The 20,889-nt window shown below is 38.8% G+C and overlaps 1 protein-coding gene across 1 annotated transcript; it reads left to right on the forward strand.

Annotated features, from left to right (window-relative positions):
• The first annotated feature begins 207 nt into the window (after nucleotides 1-207).
• On the forward strand, nucleotides 208-13,386 carry LOC131932594 (sodium- and chloride-dependent creatine transporter 1-like). Its single transcript, XM_059289524.1, has 12 exons — nucleotides 208-400; nucleotides 1,004-1,135; nucleotides 1,354-1,756; nucleotides 2,338-2,470; nucleotides 3,320-3,435; nucleotides 4,075-4,197; nucleotides 5,366-5,490; nucleotides 6,948-7,060; nucleotides 8,092-8,223; nucleotides 8,894-8,993; nucleotides 10,440-10,540; nucleotides 13,174-13,386. The coding sequence occupies exons 1-12, from the start codon at nucleotides 208-210 to the stop codon at nucleotides 13,384-13,386; spliced, it is 1,884 nt and encodes a 627-aa protein (XP_059145507.1).
• The last annotated feature ends 7,503 nt before the right edge of the window (nucleotides 13,387-20,889 follow it).

Genomic DNA, 20,889 nt, shown 5'->3' on the forward strand with positions numbered 1-20,889 from the left:
AGATGTGTGTTATGCTGCATAATTAATACTTTGTTATGCCCATTTGCATAAATATGCATACATGTTAATTTGAAAATTGATAGAAAACATGCATCATGTTTTATTTTATTTTTTAAATCGCATTCCTTTAATTGAACAGGAATTTGATTAGTATTCTTTATTCACAGACGCAAGACGTGTGTCGGAGTAAATACAATCGATTAAGAAATGAATGAACAAAGTCTAGCCCTTGCTAAAAACGACGATGAAGAAGAACAAGACAGAGAATTTAAACTTTCTAAAGAACCACAGAGACACACCTGGTCAAGAAAAGCCGAATACATTCTGTCTTTGATTGGATATAGCGTTGGTCTAGGAAACGTCTGGAGGTTTCCTTATGTTTGTATACGAAATGGTGGAGGTAAGTTGATTAGTAAAAAAATAAGTTGCGGGTCAGTTAGAAAAGTTGGTGTTCTTGGAAAATAAAGACCATGGATTAAAGTTCGTTGAAAAAAAACCGCATATAAATTTTAGCGTGTTAAAAAAAAGATAAACAAGTTTGTTTATCCGATTCGTAACTATCTAGAATTTTTTTATTGGTTAAGTAAACAAAAATTATCCTAATTCAAGTGCCCTTTCGGAGCTATCGATCCATTAGGTGGATGAAGTAGTTCATCACTTTCTGTGACCTTCGCATATAAAGAGATAGATTGGTCAGCACTATGCCTATACATCTTTACTTTCCCTAATGTGAATTAGGTACCAATCAGAGCTGGGTGGACTCAGATACTGACATGAACCCGGATTTGAACTCGAGACTTTCTGGTTAGCAGTCTAGTGCTCTACCGCTAGGCCACGCCTTCATGTGCTCTGAAGGATTTTTCTTGATTAAGCTCATTCCACATAAATTCCCTCTCAAAGCCCTCAACAAATTCTGAGCTATAACACGAACTCATTCAAGTAAATTTGAAAAAAACATTGAAAAAATCAGTATCCCTTTTTAATCTCGTTAACATTTCCCCAGGAGCTTTTCTCATCCCGTTTGTGATTTGTCTCGTCACTATTGGTCTGCCTTTGTACTTTTTGGAAGTTGCCATGGGTCAGTTTATGTCCAAGGGAGCTTATCATGTATGGAATATATGTCCTCTTTTTAAAGGTAAACTATAACTTTAAAAAAAATACAGTTTTGATGTTGTGTGATTATTGTTTTTATTTACATTTATATTTTACCTTATCTTGTGCTGTTTCAGTTACTGTGGGGTTTTTTTTTTACTTTATTTTGCGATTGAAATTATTTATTCTTCATAACAATAAAAACCAATCTACCTCTAATCATAATTTCGGCGTTCAGACAAGTATTCTTCACTTTTGAAGGTATCGGTGTGGCCCAAGTTGTCGTGAACACGGTGTCCTCCTGTTATAGCCTCATCCTCATCGCCTGGATCCTCATCTACCTGGTCAACTCCTTCAAGTCGCCCCTCCCCTGGACACTGTGTGGACAAGAGTGGAACTCTGACCGCTGTGTGCCGCAGGGGAGTCGGGTCCTGCTCTACAACACCAGCACCGTCTTCTACAACACCAACAGCAGCAGCAACAACTATAACATCAACAGCAACAGCTACAATACCAGCAGCAACGACTACAACATCAGCACCACCACCTACACAAATGGAACCAGTCAGAACCAGAGCTCCCATGAAATGGACGGACGTTATATCACATTCAATGGCTCATTAGACACATCAAATCTAAGACCTGCTAGTGAAGAATTTTGGTTGTAAGTTACACTTGTTTATTTACATTTTAACACAAAAAACAAACTAACTTTCTTCAGTATGTCAACCCATTTATCGGTAGACATGCAAAACTTACAGTGTATCTGACATACGCAAACATTGTAAGTTGAGTATCTGCAGATACAGCCTAACTGTCATGTAATAAAAATTGAGCTTTACGTTCATATTTTAACCAACTGCACATGCGTGTAACGTTAAGATGTGAAACTCTACTATTTACTTTTTGGATGATAGAAAACAAAGGCATCACACAAAATACAACTGTTGTGTTATTGTGACTCTAGTAAAAAAAAATACATTGACAATCATTGCTTCCGGTTCGTGCCCAAAGACACATGCGACAGATGAAGGAGAGTTCGTCTGTTTCAAGGACCTCGGCATACAAGAGGGTAGTGTGGTCAGCACCAGAGTTTCTTCCAGACTTTTTTTTCTAGTAAAGGAGGAATGTACAAGGATGAGAAATAAAAAAAAAAGACTCTGGGGATTACTGTTAAGAACACCAAATGTAAAACAAATGACTTTACTGTCTTATAACTTTGTGTAAAATGCATTATCTTTTCAGAAATAACGTCTTAGAGCTTTCGACTGGCATGTCATCGATGGGTGGCCTCCCCTGGCACACGACTATAGCCCTGTTGGTCTCCTGTATTTTGGTGTTCTTGTGTCTGATTAACGGTGTCAAGACTGTTGGGAAGGTGGGTAGCCGTTAATGCAATATCATCCAGTCTGGTATTGCTTTAACGCTAATAAACATTTAGGTTATATTAATCGTTATTAAATTACATTATTATGAGTTGTAATGGTTAGTGCAACATAAGTCAAGCTTAACACGATATCTTTTGTTACTGGTCAGTTCTAGTTTAGATTAGAATAGACTAGAATAGTCTAGAACGTGGGGAAGAGGCTTGTGTAAGTTGAGTTAACTCCGGGGTGTTGAGGTATTGTTATCCCAAGGTCGAGTGCGGGTATAAAAGCTGGCGGAACGATGTAAGGGGCTTTTAGTTAGTAGCGGCTAGGGACGAGGGTGATGTGTAAAGATGGGAACAAATAAAGTATTGAATATTTTCTCGGATAGTCTTCTGCATTGAATAACACCCAGACGTAACATCATTATAACCTATTAAAATTTGGACCGTATTGGTTGCCTTTATATTTTAAATTAACATTCCTTATAAGAAAGAGCAGGGAGGGTTTGTTTTAAATTCTAGTATATTGTTAATAAGTTTTGAAATGCAAATTAATATAGATAAAATCTTGGATGTAAGTGTTTTTTGTATTTGCGTCCTTGTGTCGGTTTACGCCCTGAATGGGTGGCCAACACAACCCCACCACAACTCCCCCACCATCCCACCACAACTCCCCCACCATCCCACCACAACTCCTCAACTCACATCTCCTCACTTCTGCCCTCCCCGCCTAAAGGTAGCTAAAAACATTACATGCGCCAAAGCTTTATGAAATATTCCTAGAAATTAGCTTGGTAAAGGAAATAACATTTCCTTAAAAACTGTCACTTGAAAATATTAATTTACTGTTTCTTCCAGGTAGTGTACGTGACCGCCACCTTGCCGTACATACTGATTACAGTTTTAATTATTAAAGGTGCGACATTGCCTGGTGCAGTGGACGGTGTGCTCTTTTACATCTGGCCAGATTTCAGGTACTGTCCGGTCTAAAACACAGTCTATACCTAGTGGTAGTGTGTAGTTATATGTGTTATATGATTATTTTTTTCGTTAGATAAGGGAAAAGGAATAATCATGTCAATAGTAATAAGAAAAATAAGAATGTTATTAATGATAAATAAAAAAATATGTTCATTGGAACTTTAAATTATATGATTTCTATAAATATTTGTATCTTCTAGAATTCTAGAATATATTATGTAGAATTTACCTTGTTTAAAATTAGAAGTGTATTCAATTAGTGTGGACTCGTCTTAAAAGTTCAAATGTCTCAAGTTTGTCCATGTTTGTCGAACATATTAGTTTTGTTTATGAGTCTCATTTCTCTGTACTGTCCAGCAATGTCCAATATCCCAGTAATGTCCAGCTATGTCCCATATCCCAGTAATGTCCAGCTATACCCCATATTTCAGTATTGTCCAGCTATGTCCCATTACACATTCTTTTTTACGTTAGTCCCAGATCCCTGTGTATTCCTCGTGTGTCCCCCTATATCTTTTTTGTACATCTAAGCCCAATATCCGAGCATCGCCCATATGTGTCCCATCCACAACCATTGTCCCATATCCCAGTATATTTCCCTTGTATCCCATATATCTATATCATCCATCCAGTAAACTCCTATTGGTCCAGACTTGGCTAGAGGCCAGCCTACAAGTCGTCTACTCCCTGGGTCCGATATGGGGCGCCCTCGCCACCATCGCAAGCTACAACAAGTTCAATAACAACTGCTTGAGGTAACATCTACAGCAGTCTAGCAGTCTAGAACTGTTAGACTAACAGTAGGGGTGTGATTATTGTAACTAATAAGATAAACTTCCGGGACGGAATGGTCTAGCGGTAGAGAGCTAGCCTGCTAACGCATACGTCTCGAGTTCGAATACGTCTTCATATTCCGTTGCTGGAAGGGAAACTCTACTTCCTACAGACAACAGAGTAGATATATTGTTACAAAATTACCAAAGTTTGACTTTGATCACTAACGCTAAGTTATTTTCTCATGTGTATCTTGTGCAGTGTTTCTTCCAGACTTTTTTCTCCGGGGGGGGGGGCACTTGAATTTTTTTTTGGGGGGGGGGGGGGGGGTAGACTTTTTTTCGGGGGCGGACACTGATAAAAGTATATATTTTCTATATAAATTATATAAGTTTCATTTCGTTCGGTGGGGGGGGGGGGGTAGAATTTTTTCGGGAGGGGGGGGGGGGGTGCCCGAAGAGATGCCTGGAAGAAACTCTGATCTTATGATGTTTTACTTTTGCGTCAGTACTGATTATCCCAGTTTGTTTTAATGAGTCGTGGCATCATTTCTATAAAAAAAAACAATGTTGACTGGGCATTGCTGTATACGCAATTCGAATCTTCAGTAGGACAACAAAAGGACTTTCGACTTACATTCCCCAGGGATTGTAACACTACTTGTATACTGTAAATTAATGTGCAATAAATTACATCGGAAGACGTCTTTTTAAAGAGTTTGAGGATTTCCGTCGAAAGTGGACGCGTGTGGACGGGGGGTCTAAAATCCGATTTTTTTTGTGGACGTTCTAATTAGATTACTCCCAACCAGAGGCGTAGCGATGGGGGGGGGGGCATATGTCCCCGGGCGCCGACCTTAGGGGGCGCCAAAATGGGTTGTAAAACAAATTAAAATGTCAATTTAGCTGCATTTTTTGCAGTTTGAGGGTGGGGGTGCAAATCAAAAGTTTGGGGGGGGGGGGGGTGTACATCGAAACGTTGAGGGGGGGGGAGGTGCAAAGTTGCTCTCTAGGGGGCGCCAAATTGAAAGTTTGTCCCCGGGAGCCGGGAAGGGTCGCTACGCCTCTGCTTCCAACCGACAAAATTTAGTTCTCCGATGACACTTACTAAGACAAAAAAATAACAACCTTTTCACTTCACATTCCACAGGGACTCGGTTATGTTGACGCTGGTTTGTGAAGGTACAAGTCTCTTCGCTGGGTTCGCCATCTTCTCCATCGTAGGTCACATGGCTTACAACCTGAATGTACCTGTTGAGAAATTCGCTGATGCAGGTATACAAAAGTTGACTTTTGATTGTTATGAATCATAGAGGAGAGGAGAAGAAGAATTGTAAACAAAGGGCTTAAGTTGTAAAATATTGTATTGGTGAAAGTTTGTTATGGGACAAGGAGATTGATAACCATGGGCGTATTAAGAGTGGGTGGGGACATGCGCTCCTACATTTGAAATAGAAATGATACATACATAAAAATGTATACGTGTACATACGGGGACATTTAAATCTACACACCTATACACACCATTACATGCCTAGACAAAACAAGAAACACACCAGAACCCGCACTTACCGGTAGCCTTCCAAGCCTACACGTCCACGTCCACGTCCACGTCCACGTCCACGTCCACGTCCACCTCTATATCCACGTCCACGTCCACGTCCACGTCCACGTCCACGTCCACGTCCACGTCCACGTCCACGTCCACGTCCACCTCTATATCCACGTCCACGTCCACGTCCACGTCCACGTCCACGTCCACGTCCACGTCCACGTCCACGTCCACGTCCACGTCCACGTCCACGTCCACGTGCACCTCTATATCCACGTCCACGTCCACGTCCACGTCCACGTCCACGTCCACGTCCACGACCACGTCCACGTCCACGTCCACGTCCACGTCCACCTCTATATCCACGTCCACGTCCACGTCCACGTCCACGTCCACGTCCACGTCCACGTCCACGTCCACGTCCACGTCCACGTCCACCTCTATATCCACGTCCACGTCCACGTCCACGTCCACGTCCACGTCCACGTCCACGTCCACGTCCACGTCCACGTCCACGTCCACGTCCACGTCCACTTCCACTTCCACTTCCACTTCCACTTCCACTTCCACTTCCACTTCCACTTCCGCTTCCGCTTCCGCTTCCGCTTCCGCTTCCGCTTCCGCTTCCGCTTACGCTTCCGCTTACGCTTCCGCTTACGCTTACGCTTACGCTTACGCTTACGCTTACGCTTACGCTTACGCTTACGCTTACGCTTACGCTTACGCTTACGCTTACGCTTACGCTTACGCTTACGCTTACGCTTACGCTTACGCTTACGCTTACGCTTACGCTTACGCTTACGCTTACGCTTACGCCTACGCTTACGCTTACGCCTACGCCTACGCCTACGCCTACGCCTACGCCTACGCCTACGCCTACGCCTACACCTACACCTACACCTACACCTACACCTACACCTACACACACGCACACGCACACACGCACACGCATACACACTAGCATAAGCAAACTCAAACGCAAAGGCACACACACACGCACGGGTATACGCACACACCCGCGTACACACGCATTTGTGTTACTATATGTATACACATACACAATATCATGTGGATAGATCATTCGTATGTTTTTTTGCACCTAGTACTTGCAGTTTTAGGGTCTCATTGATTCAAGTTCTCACGAGCTAACTCTAGTTAAAATATGTATTTCTATTTATAGGCGCAGGTCTAGCGTTTGTTGTCTATCCTGAAGCCATCGCTTACCTCCCTGTACCACAGTTGTGGGGCGTCTTGTTTTTTCTCATGTTGTTTACAGTCGCCCTAGACTCGCAGGTAAGAAAAAAAAACGTACTAATATAGTAGATTTAGGCTTTGTTGACAAGCATATACACCAATAAATTAACGTGAACACTACACTGTTACGAACGTGATTAATATTTTCGCGATTTAACGTGATATCTAGTTAGAAATACTGGCTTTATCCGAAAGTCACAAAAGCGTGTAGGCTACCACAGTCACCGAAGATAATACTATTTACACATCCACTAAATTGAACAATGGTAGAACACGCGACTGCTAGCCAAAAAGTATCGACCACGATGACGTCCCTGAGCCCACCCAGCTCTAAAGGGTACCTGTTATAGAAAGTAGCAGCGGCTGTGCGTTGAACTGATCATATTATCCGTTTATTTGCCTTATTCTCAGATACAGTTGAACACTTCTTCTGCTCTTTTTTGACTGTCCGAATGGGTAACTTAATGAAATGATCATCTGTACATTGATATATTTCTGCATAAATAATGCGTTTGCAGCCCGTATGTCTATAAGCCAATGTTTATAAGTTTAATGCCGGCGTGGTCGAGTCGGTAAAGCTCATGGTTGCTACACCGAGAAGTCTAGAGTTCGAACCCTCGGGCAGATGAGGTTCGTTAGCTGGGGACAGCCACTCTTCTAGGAGACAACTCCAAAATCAAACAACTGCTGTCTTGTAGTTTGTTCTTGGTTGGACAAAGGCTATGGAAGCAAATCCAAAAAAAAGTAGGCTGAAATCGAAGTCAATGGATTCATTGGCACATAACCATTGACACGTGTACTTAATTGTGTTGGATGCGTAGTCGAGTCGGCAAAGCTTTTGGTTGTTAAATTTGAAAAAGTCTCGAGTTCAAACCCCCTGGCAGATAAAGACTAATCCCTTGCATCACTAAAAAATTCAGAATGAAGAAGAAGAAGAAAAAATTAATACAATGAAAATTTTAAAACTTGACTCCTCCTTTCCTTATAAATAAAAAATTAAAACAAATAAGCCCTAATTGCTATATATTAACATAGTATTTGCTAATTATGTTTATGAAATTTCTTTTCAGTTTGTTACTGTGGAAATAGTTTTGACCTTTCTACTCGACATACGACCAGGCTTTGTGACAAAAAGAGGTTTATGGATTAAAATAGCTTTCGCTGTTTTAACTTTTATTACTGCTTTGCCCTTTGCAACTCGGGTAATTATCACTTTCGCTTGATCAATTAATTCTCAAAACCATTACTGTATGTAAATTCAAAGTCTGCTCATGATCTCCTGATTCGGATATTGCCTGTTGGCTACTGGCGAGTTTGCGAACTGGCTGGCCAATATCCGAGATTAGGAAAAAACATTTGTTCGATCGGAGGTTGAAATGACGTGCTGTGGCGGACTTAGACCGTAGAACAATAAGCATCTAATGCTTTTTTTTTGTTACATTCATCTGTAAAAGCTGCTAAAATTGATTAATGGTTCAATGGGGGGGGGGGGGGGGAGAGACTAGATAGTTATATAATATATTTTCTACATAAATAAAAAAAAGTTCTATTTCATCCGAGTGAGGGGTCCTTGGAGAGCTCCAATTGGAAGTGCCCCCCTTTCCGGAAAGATGTCTAAAAGAAACTAATTATTATGAAAAGTTGACAATTAGGGCTTAAGATCTTTGTGAAGTCAGCTGCCTCATTAGTTAGGTACTATATATATATATATATATATATATATATATATATATATATATATATATATATATATATATATGTATAATATATGTATAATATATATATATATATATATATATATATATATATATATATATATATATATATATATATATATATATATATGAAGCAATTAATATGTTTTGTATACAGGGTGGAATGTATTTGTTTCAAATCTTTGATTGGTACGTCTCTGCTGTCACGGCCTTGTTCATTGGTGCATTGGAGTGTGTCGTGGTTGGCTGGCTATACGGTAACTACACAACCCATTCAAATGTATGGCTTTAAGTCGTGGTTGGCTGGCTATACGGTAACTACACAACACATTTAAATGTATGGCTTTAAGTCGTGGTTGGCTGGCTATACGGTACCTACAAAATACATTAAAATCTATGGCTTTAAGTCGTGGTTGGTTGGCTATACGGTAACTACATAACACATTTAAATGTATGGCTTTAAGTCGTGGTTGGCTGGCTATACGGTACCTACAAAATACATTAAAATCTATGGCTTTAAGTCGTGGTTGGTTGGCTATACGGTAACTACATAACACATTTAAATGTATGGCTTTAAGTCGTTGTTGGCTGGCTATACGGTAACTACACAACCCATTCAAATGTATGGCTTTAAGTCGTGGTTGGCTGGCTATACGGTAACTACACAACACATTCAAATGTATGGCTTTAAGTCGTGGTTGGCTGGCTATACAGTAACTACACAACACATTCAAATCTATGGCTTTAAGTCGTGGTTGGCTGGTTATACGGTAACTACACAACACATTCGAATGTATGGCTTTAAGTCGTGGTTGGCTGGTTATACGGTAACTACACAACACATTTAAATCTATGGCTTTAAGTCGTGGTTAGCTGGCTATACGGTAACTACACAACACATTCAAATGTATGGCTTTAAGTCGTGGTTGGCTGGCTATACAGTAACTACACAACACATTGAAATCAATGAATTAAAATTCAGGTTAAGTGTTGAATAAATTAGTTCTAGACCCAGTTGAATAGACAGGACTTGACTTAATGATCTTTAGTCCATTTGGAGCATTGTGGCTCAACCATAATTTTCCATTTTGTCCGTTCCCCGGTTGTTGATTTTGCAGCCTCCCAAGACTTCCCTGCTGTCTCCACCCCTACAAGAAGACTTCGCCTTCCTGTCTGTTTTGTGCACCCCTCTTTCCCTTTCCCTGACTAGAAAGAGGGGACCCAAAATAAATATTGTCTCACTTTTAGTTGCATTCAATTGCATCTTTTAAAAAACGGTAGCGAATGGGTATATTATTTATAGATTTGTAGATCATTGTATACAATTATAGATCAAGATATTTTTATATTTCTGTTGATAAAACTCATCTTTAGTAAGCAAAGTTCACTTTCAATTCTGACTATCTATGGGGCAAGTGAAATATAGTTCACTTGTTTCTGAAGGGATAGTCTGGTCAGCATTATGCCCAGCCGCCATTACTTTTTCTTACTTGAGTTAGGTACCCATCAGAGCTGGTTTGATTCAAGGACGTTCTATTGACATGATTTCGGATTCGAACTCGAGACTTTCGGGTTAGCAGTCTAGTGCTTTACCGCTAGGCCACTCCGTCTCATCTTTAATGAATTTTAAATTTTATCCCAATATACATTTATATTTACCTGCAAAAACTTCATATGAAGCCTATTCTACTTAAATATTTCAGGAGCAGAGAGAATGCTAGACGATATTGCTTTTATGAGTGGTAAAAGACCGCCTTATATTTTTGTTATCTTGTGGAAATACATCGACCCTCTTTGTTATTCAGTAAGTTTAAGTTATGTTTAGCGCAGTTTAATAGAAGTGCTTTGAATCTGTTTTATTATTGGGTAAGTTTAAGCTCCATAAAGTTTTTTTTTTTTAATGCAACTGTGCTGTTTTATTATTCAGTAAGTTTGAATATGTGTAACGTAGTTTTTAGGACATACGTCAACTTTGTTATATTATTCAGTAAGTTTGAATACGTAAAACGTAGTTTATTGAAGTACATCGATCCCGTTTGTTATTCAGTAATATCAGGCGCAGTTTTATGGAAATACATGTACTACTATTATTCATACATGTCAAAAGCGGTTAATTGCATTATTTAATATATGAATTATTGTAATTTGACAAGTTAAGCAGGACACTCAGCTGTATAGACGAGAGAGAGAGAGAGAGAGAGAGAGAGACAGAGAGAGCGAGAGAGAGAGACAGAGAGAGAGAGAGAGAGACAGACAGACAGAGAGAGAGAGAGAGAGAGAGAGAGAGAGAGAGAGACAGAGAGAGAGAGAGAGAGTAGATAGAATGTGCTCAGCCTCACATCAGACAGTGGGGGAACTTCGATACCACAGACTGTAGCCTGAAAAACCACTAGAGCAGTGGTTCCCAACCTTTTTCGAGTGGCGACCCCTTTTATAAAAAGTAAGTGACCCGCGACCCCCATAGAATTAAAAAGCTGAAATTAGTATGGAAATTAATAAGCACTAAAATAAGATTTTCTAGTAGACTTTCAATATGAACTACTCTTGATAACTGTTTTAATAGCATGAGTAAAATTGCATACTATTCGCTAAACCTTCGTGGTTAAGTTTTTAATTTTAAAAAAAATTTGTTAACGCCAACCTATGTCATTATAATTATCTTAATTTTGTTTTTAATCAAAGAATAGTGTTGAAAATAAATATATTCTCGAAAAGTCAATAAATTTTACGTTTGGGTATGAATGGTGAATACTACACCAAAATTGTGTCTGCAGTTTTTCATCTTACACGGAATCATTCTGCAAATCAAAGAATTCATCTTGTAATTCATCGGGAATGCTGGCAACATTAAGGGAAGAAGAGAATGGGTAATGCGTAAATGCAGATTCTTCTTTTTTAAGCTCAGAGAAATAGCGATGCAGTTCGTTTTCAAGAGATTCAAGATGCCCAGAAATCGCTTCTTTCAAAATTTTAATTATCTCACAATCAGATTCATCTACCACACCGCAGAGTTTCTCAAATTTACAATATTTCCAAGATTTGTTTTCTTTACCGATTTTGCAGCTATGATAAAAATGCCCCGAGATTATCATGGAAAGTTATAATATTCGATCATTTTCCCTGAAGCTTCAGGTTAAGCTTATCTTGATGTTCGAACACATCTGCTAGGTATGATACTCTCTCCAACCACTCCATGTCATTTTAAGTATACCAAAAAGTCTTGTTTCCTTTGCACTCCCAAGAACAATTTGATATCAGATATCAATTCAAAAACACAATTTACAACATTTCGTTTGACAGCCAGCGTACTGTAGTGTAGAACAGCAGAACCTCGTGATCTATATTAATGTTTTTGCTCAGTTCTTTGAAGGCTCCAGATTTTATATAATTTACGACTTATACTAGCAATGGACTCTTGATGTCGATTGGTCAGGGCAGTGGTTAGGGAGCTAAATCTTTTCTGTTTTCTGAAAGCCCGATTTTGAGCTAAACATAGATGGCGTACCATCCGTACAAACCCCCACAGCCGTTCTAACCCAATTTAATCATCCAGTTTCAAAAAAGATATTTATTTTCTCCATGCTATCTTCACAAAAAAAACCTCTTCTTTGCTATCGTCCGCCTGAATATAGACACAGACCAGCAGCTGCGAACACGAACTCACGTCTGTTGATTTATCATCTTGAAAAGCAAACAATGGTGAAAGCTTAATTTCAATAAAAATGTGTTATTTAACATTTACGTACATGCAGCGTTTGATAATATTTTCTCCTATTGTTTTTTTTTTTTTTTTTTGCTTGGCATTTTCTATCGCGACTTCATTTGATGCTTGCACTAATGCTGGTGAAAACTTCCTGTTCGATCAAGCCTCTGGCGTTTGCAACTAGCTTATTACCGACGAAAGAACTCCATATATTTTTTGGTGTGTTCCGAATGACACGTCTCAAATGACGTTTTAGTTTTGAAGATTTCATAGATTCGTTACTGAGAACAACTTTGTACAGTGCGCTTTGTTTCTTCTCTATTACATTTCCAGTGATGTTAATGAAGCCGAATTTAAAAAATTCTTCTAAATATTTATGTTTTGTTTCAAATTACTAAGGTTTAGTATACCAGTTGGCGACCCCCCAGAAAGACCTTCGCGACCCCCAGGGGGGTCGCGACCCCCAGGTTGGGAACCCGTGCACTAGAGTTAAACCATTAAGTAGGTGTAAGCCCACCAATGAAGAGGTCTAAAAATGCGTTCAGAAAAAAAAATTAAATTTTTTAATAAGCTGCTGATTTTATATTTTAAGGGAAAAAGTAATAGTATGTCTTGTTTGTGTTGCATTTTTGTCTAAAAATTTCAAAACATTTTGTAAAAGTTGTTAAAATTATAGTTTACATAGATCAAATCAGTACTTGTTAAATATGTTATGTTTATTTGTCGGCCCGCAGCTGTTGTTGTGTGCGTCCCTGGCGACCTACGAGGCGCCCGTGTTTGACGGCTACATCTACGGTCCTGGTGAAATCGCCTTCGGTTGGTTTATAGCCGTCTTCTGGTTCCTGCCTATCCCGGCAGTTGCGGCTCTGCAGGTGGCGAGGTCGTCTGGAAGTCTGAAACAGGTGGGTGCACAGGTGACGAAAACAGGAGGTTCCACAGGTGGCTAAAACAGGTGGGTGTGCTGGTTCTTGAGACAGGTGGGTGTAAATGCTGCTAAAAGAGTTGGGTGCACCGCGTGTGCACCTGGTTCATGAAACAGGTGGGTGCACAGGTGTGTGAGAAAGGTAGGTAGACAAACAGGTTAATGAAACAGGTGGGTGTGTAGCTTAATGAAACTGGTGGTTGTGTAGGTTAATGAAACAAGTGGATGTGTAGGTTAATGAAACAGGTAGGTGCGTAGGTAATGAAACAGGTAGGTGTGTAGGTGAATGAAACAGGTGGGTATGGAAGTGAATGACACAGGTGGGTGTACAGTTATATCCATCAGATGGGTGTACAGGTATATGAAAGAGGTGGGTTTACATGTTCATGAAACAGATGGGTGTACAGGTATATGAAACAGGTGTGTGAAAAGGGTAGGTAGACAAACATTGTCATTGGTTCATTGGTAAACAGTCTACACCATACATTCGATCCTTAGACAATACATTTTTTCTTTACATCAGACCCCACCATACATTTTTTCCTTACATCAGAACCCACCATACATTACATCCTTACATTAGACCCCACCATACATTTTTTTCCTTACATTAAACCCAACCATACATTACATCCTTACATCCTTACATCCTTACATCCTTACACCCTTACACCCTTACATCCTTACATCCTAACATCCTTACATCCTTACATCCTTACATCCTTACATCCTTACATCCTTACATCCTTACATCCTTACATCCTTACATCCTTACATCCTTACATCCTTACATCCTTACATCCTTACATCCTTACATCCTTACATCCTTACATCCTTACATCCTTACATCCTTACATCCTTACATCCTTACATCCTTACATCCTTATATCCTTACATCAGACCCCACCATACATTTCATCTCTCTATCAGACCTCCACCATCCATTTGACTGCTCATCTTTCCTTCAGAGATTACGTCATACGTGCTCACCCTCTGCTGAATGGTGCCCTGGGGACGTGACGCGCAGGGAGGAGTACAAAACCTACACACGTCACGTGTCAACCACTGGACCCACCCCACACAGCCGGTGTTAGCGCTGATCATTTATTTGTAGCCCCTGGGGAACAGAGGACTGGGTTAGCGCTAATACACATCCATAATTTATTATTATTGTCAAAGTTTGTAATTCAGAATGTTATATATGGGAATAAATTTATACTTCAAAATTGTTATTTTTAAAAATGTATATATGTTTGTGTTGTATTTACAAGTATTGACATCTCCACAAATAATAAATACAATGAGCGTTACTGCAACTTTAATTTCTACACCAGACCGTTGTTACGGGTCAGTTGTAGGTTAGACTAGAATAGGATAGAATGATCTAGAATTAGGGGAGAGTGCGTGTGTGAGTTGAGTTTACCATAGAGTATTGTTAACCCCGGTGTGTTTGTGTATTGTTATCCCAAGGTCGAATGCGGTATAAAAGCTGGAGTGAATGGTTGTCAGGGGTTAGTTAGTTGGCAGGGTTAGGTCGAGGGCTATGTTGTAATGTGATATGTGAGACCTAATAAACGTATCGAACGTTAATCCGAGTCGTTCTTGAATTCGAATCTAACCCGGACGTAACAACCGTCATGACATTATCATCATGAAATATAGCCGTTCATCTCAATAATTGCTGTACAGCTGTCTCTTTAATTTCACAATATACACACATACATAAATTATTTCCCTTTAGTAAGGGCATTACCGGTTCAATAATTGCTATACAACTGTCTTTTTAATTTCACAATTAACTAACATAAATTATCTCCCTTTACTAAGAGCATTACTGGTTCAATTATTGCTATACAGCTAACATAAATTATCTCCCTTTAGTAAGGGCTTTAATTCTTTAAATGATTACTGATTAATAATTGCTCTTCATCCATCCAACCAGACCGTAAGGACAATAACAATAGCATTTCACCCACGCTTGTCGCCAGCCGCTACACCCGTGGGTTACGGCCAGACTTTTGTCCGCCCCCCCCCCTCCCATCCCTCACACCACTTTGTTTTAAGTCTGTTGAGACACGCGAAGACCTAATGGAATACAACAGAAGTTAATGTTGAAAACAGGGCAAAGAGAAACTTTGTCTTTGATCTCTTGAATTTTTTAAATTATTGGTTCCGTTTTGGCATTGGCTCAAAACCGCCATCACTTCTTTTTCAATATAAGGCACAATGTTTTCAAGTTCAACTAAAACCAAATTTTCAAATTAAATTTCTGAAAAAAAAATAAGTTTTGTAACAAAATATGTTACCTCATATATATATATATATATATATATATATATATATATATATATATATATATATATATATATATATATATATATATATATATATATTAACACTTGACAATAAGTGCCCGTTAATTATAAACACACAATCTGCATTAGATCTTTCACGGCATGTCATGTAATACTAGACCGTTGATTGTTCTTTGAAGCCATTAAGTTGTCCCAAATGCAGGATTAATGCATCAACACGACACGTAATAGCCATCACCACCTGTTTCACACTAGCTGATGTCCCGCTGAATACGTTATGGACGATATCCCTGTCTAATATGCTCCTTATGCCCTGCACATCCCTACTGATTAAAAACGTGATTACCCAGCCCACCTACATTAAAATACAGACAAATTATATTACGCAATGTCGACATTAAAAAAAAATGCTAGCTACATTGGACAAGTGGACTAATTGAGAGGTAATTATCTATTTTCAGTATGGACAAGTTTACTATATAAGATAAATAACATGTGGCTATTATTAGTAACTTGATTCTGTTTCCTATAGTTTTAATAAGAAAACAGTAGATTCAAAAATTCATACTAAGACAATAACTTAAAAAAACCACCACCGACACACATGAACAATCGTTCATTCATATAGAATCTATGTATTGATATTGTTATTACATTTAAAATAGTTACTGATAGTACTTGCAGGAAACTCATAATAAAATATTAAAATTTTATATATATATATATATATATATATATATATATATATATATATATATATATATATATATATATATATATATATATATATATATATATATATATATATATATATATATATATATAAAGTTTTCCTTTGAATATATTTTTAAAAATTCTACTTTTACTTAGATTAGTTTTGCAAGTTTTGTGTAAATGTGTTCTGTAATCTATATAGGGTCTATCATGAGGGACAACACGTAGATTTAAAAACAAAATATATTAGAATTTATCCTAATAATATTCTTTCCTTTATCCCGCATGTTGTGGTATGACCAACATAAGTTATAATTATAACGAGTCCTCGGTACTGGGCAATTTTTTTTCAACTTGTGTAGCCCATTTTTGTGTTAGTTTTCAAGGTGGTGTGTTTAGGATTTTCTTGCACTGCCTTGGGGTGGGGGGGGGGGGTGTCACTAAAATACCTTCCAGGCAGTGGCGTTGCTAGGTTGGGTGTCACCCGGTGCGACATATCATGGTGTCGCCCCCTTTTTTTCTGTAAATTTTGCAGTTGGTTTCACCCTCCACCCCCTCGGTAAAAGATTAAGGTGTTCACATTTAATCGAATGCTGTTTATCTATAGACTGTTGTTAATACAGCTTGGTGTAGCATTGTTTTCTCTATAGTTAGCAGGTTATGTATGTTGTCATCCCCCCTCCCTTGTTGTGATCGTCATTATGAACTAAAAATAAATTTAACTCTAATTAACCATTCAATAACTGGCAAAAAATGTATTATGTATATCTTGCGCACATTTTTTGTCTCGGTTTCACTTCCCCCCCTAAATAGTGTCACCCAATGCGGTCCGCATTCCCCGCACCCACTTCGCGACTCCTCTGTTTCCAGGTGATACTAATGGGCGAAATGTGTATCAGTCCATTTTCTCTTTCTAATTGCCTAATTTGTAAAGAGATGCCCAGCAGTGTTTCTTCCAGACTTTTTTCTTCCGGGGGGGGGGGGGGGGGGCACTTGATATTTTCGGGGAGGGGGGGGCGGTAAACATTTACCGGGGGGGGGGGGGGCGGACACGGTTAAAAGTATAGATTTTCTATATAAATTCCATTTCGTTCGGAGCCCCCCCCCCCCCCGAATAAACGCATGAACGAAACTCTGAATGTCCAGTTCTTTCCCAACGGATTGCGTTGGTCATTGCGACGGGACAGATACCTTACATTTTCATACAATTACGTGTACGTTATGATTTTGTTTAGATAGTAATAAGATCCTATTTTTGATGTTCGTTTCAGTCATAAAATAAACTAAACGATCCAGAAAACTCAAGATGACGAAGGAGAGCATTCTTTTTCAAAATTGTCGAGACAAGCGTGTCGAAGAAAACACTTTCAAGTTCCAATTGAGCGAGCAAAGTCAACCCTTTACGAAAGGTAAACCGGAAGTAGACCTAAAGGCACCGGATGATCCTGCAAGACACACCTGGTCAAGAAAAGCTGAATACCTACTTTCCTCGCTTGGCTATTGTGTTGGGCTGGGGACTGTATGGAGGTTTCCTTATGTTTGTATCAGAAATGGTGGAGGTGAGTATAAAAATTTGAGTTTTAAAAGTTGTCAGTTTATAATGAAAAAATTGTTTTACCACGTTTGTAAAATTAAGGTAAAAAATCTTCCAATCTACTAATCACAAATTGTTAAAGTGAATCTATTACTGACACGGCTAAATCTTATTGTCGCGACTCCTGCCTAAAGTCTTGATTAGTCTTTCTATGACGCACTGCTAGTTATAACAAACGTATAGGCCTACTGATCTAACAAACAAAAATCCCTTTTAATAATTAGACCAATGTGTTTTGTTTTATAAACGTATACTGATGTAAGTAACAGACATCCTTTTAATAATTTGACCAATGTGTTTTGTTTCTTAAACAAATACTAATCTAACAAACAGAAATCCTTTTAATAATTAGACCAATGTGTTTTATTTTATAAACCTAAACTGATGTAACAAACAGACATGCTTTTAATAATTTGACCGATACGATTATCTAACCCCCCCCCCCCATGATTTAATTATCCTCAGGAGCTTTTCTCATCCCGTTTGTGATTTGTCTTGTCACTATTGGTCTGCCATTGTACTTTTTGGAAGTTGCAATGGGTCAATTTATGTCCAAGGGAGCTTATCATGTATGGAACATTTGTCCACTTTTCAAAGGTAAACTTGTCACTGTAAATAAAAATAATCAAAACATAATCAAAACATGTTAAAATACATTCTGTGATAGATTTTCAATACTATTTTTCTTATTTCTCAATTGTAATATTGAAGGGGACTCAATTTAACACAATTACGTATTTGGTGTCAACCTGTTATGCCCAATATGACCGGTCGACTCCAACTAAAGACTACGTATTTTTCAGGATTTGCTTTTGTATAACAGTAGAAGGGGGGGGGGGTTGGATCTCTCAGAAGATTGGTTTATAGAAATATTATAATATATAATCAATATATTACATTTTATCAGTACCCCCCCCCCCCCCTCTTTTTTTCTTGATAAAACAAATAGAAGTGAAAAATTTCTTAGAAAATGCTTTATAAGAATGTGATAACAAATGATAAAATTCTGAAGGTCTTTGATAAATCGAAAACGGAGCGAAATACCCAATTGAAAAGCATTCATTTTCCGCTTTATTGTCCACAATTAAAATAGAAAAGAATCGCGTAGAAAAACAGTTGAGTACCAAATGGAATACAAATAAACAAAAAGATATTTTTAGAAAGTACTACTTCCGGTTACCGGAAATTGTTTAAAAGTTTATAAAAACCTGCGCATGCAACGGTGATTTTTTTACACTGTTACAATACTACCTCGGTATTTTTGTCACAAAAGAGTAAAAAAAAAATTAACTAAATTGTAACCCCAATTTATATATGACACATTCCCATTCAGTCAAATTTTCATTATTTCTATGTGTGTCAGGAATTGGTATCGCTCAGATCATCGCTAGCTTCTGTTCGTGGTACTTCCTCATCCTCATCGCCTGGATCCTCATCTATCTGGTCAACTCCTTCAAGTCGCCCCTCCCCTGGACACTGTGTGGACAAGAGTGGAACTCTGACCGTTGTGTGCCGCAGGGGAGTCGGGTCCTGCTCTACAACACCAGCACCGTCTTCTACAACATCAGCAGCAACAGCTACAACATCAGCAGCAACAGCTACAACATCAGCAGCAACAGCAGCAATAACTACAACACCAGCACCATCTTCTACAACAGCAGCAGCAACACCAGCTACAACATCAGCACCATCTTCTACAACAGCAGCAGCAACACCAGCTACAACATCAGCAGCAACAACATCAGCAGCACCAGCTACATCAATGGAACTCTGGGTTCCAGTCAGAACCAGAGCTCCCATGAAACAGACGGACGTTATATCACATTCAACGAATCAATGAACATCTCAGATCTGAAGCCAGCGAGCGTAGAATTTTGGATGTAAGTTACGATGTCTTTAAAATTTAAATAATTTTCTTTTATATTCAAGTGAAACTGAGTGTATTTTCTCTACTCTGTTGCATGACTCAGTACTACTTGTCTCTAGAGGCGTCACTAGGTCGGGCGTCACCCGGTGCGGTACTTCATGATGTCACCCCCCTCCCCTTTTTTTTTCTTCTCGGTAAATTTTACAGTTTGCGTTCCCCCCCCCCCTCCTATCCTTTCAAATGCCAAGGTCTCTGGACACGAGCGGGAAAAGATGACGATGAAACGTCTAATGCACGAATTTGGTATTAGCTCGCAAAGTCAAGATTATTTCAGCAGCTCCGAAAGTCTTTAACACTAAATTCAAAACCCAGTCAGCCCCCTCCCCCCCCCCCCCCCCACTTCTTCTCCTATATTTCACTTATCACATGTCAATTGTGCAGACGTCAATTAAAATATAGAGAAAGGATTGTAATCGATCAAAAATTTAGTTTAGCAATCTTGTCTGTGTTTCTGTCTATCTATGTGATTGATAACTTGAGTACCGTTGCAGTTAAGCTTACGAAATTACATGTATTCAATTTTTAGTTCTGTATTAACTTTTGAACGATTTACTGTAGCTGTTTACTGTTTTCCTAAGAATACCATACACGAGTACATTCAATTTTTGAGTGAACTTCGATAACCGGAAGTGGTGCTTTAATCAATTTCCTGTTTTTAAAATAATGATAACTGGAATACAGTTTCAGTAACGTGCACGAAATGTCCTATTTAAATAATAGCTCCAGTACGTAGTTTCAACTTTTGAGAGACTTACAGTGAACTGTATGGATACTTGTTTCCGGTTTCTCAAAAATATTTAGAAGTTGATATTTATAAACCACGAGCCGGCCCGCGGCATAACATACGCCGCTATTTAGTTGTTTCTAATTTTCAATAATTCATAATTTGTGAATTCGACAGTACCAACGCTGACACTGAAAATATTTCTTTAAAACACTATAAGTAGCTCGTTAAGGACCATAACCCCCCCCCCCTTC

Source organism: Physella acuta, unplaced genomic scaffold (genome assembly GCF_028476545.2).
Source record: "Physella acuta isolate Inbredline_101_S28 unplaced genomic scaffold, ASM2847654v3 ptg002227l, whole genome shotgun sequence".
Classification (NCBI taxonomy): domain Eukaryota; kingdom Metazoa; phylum Mollusca; class Gastropoda; family Physidae; genus Physella; species Physella acuta.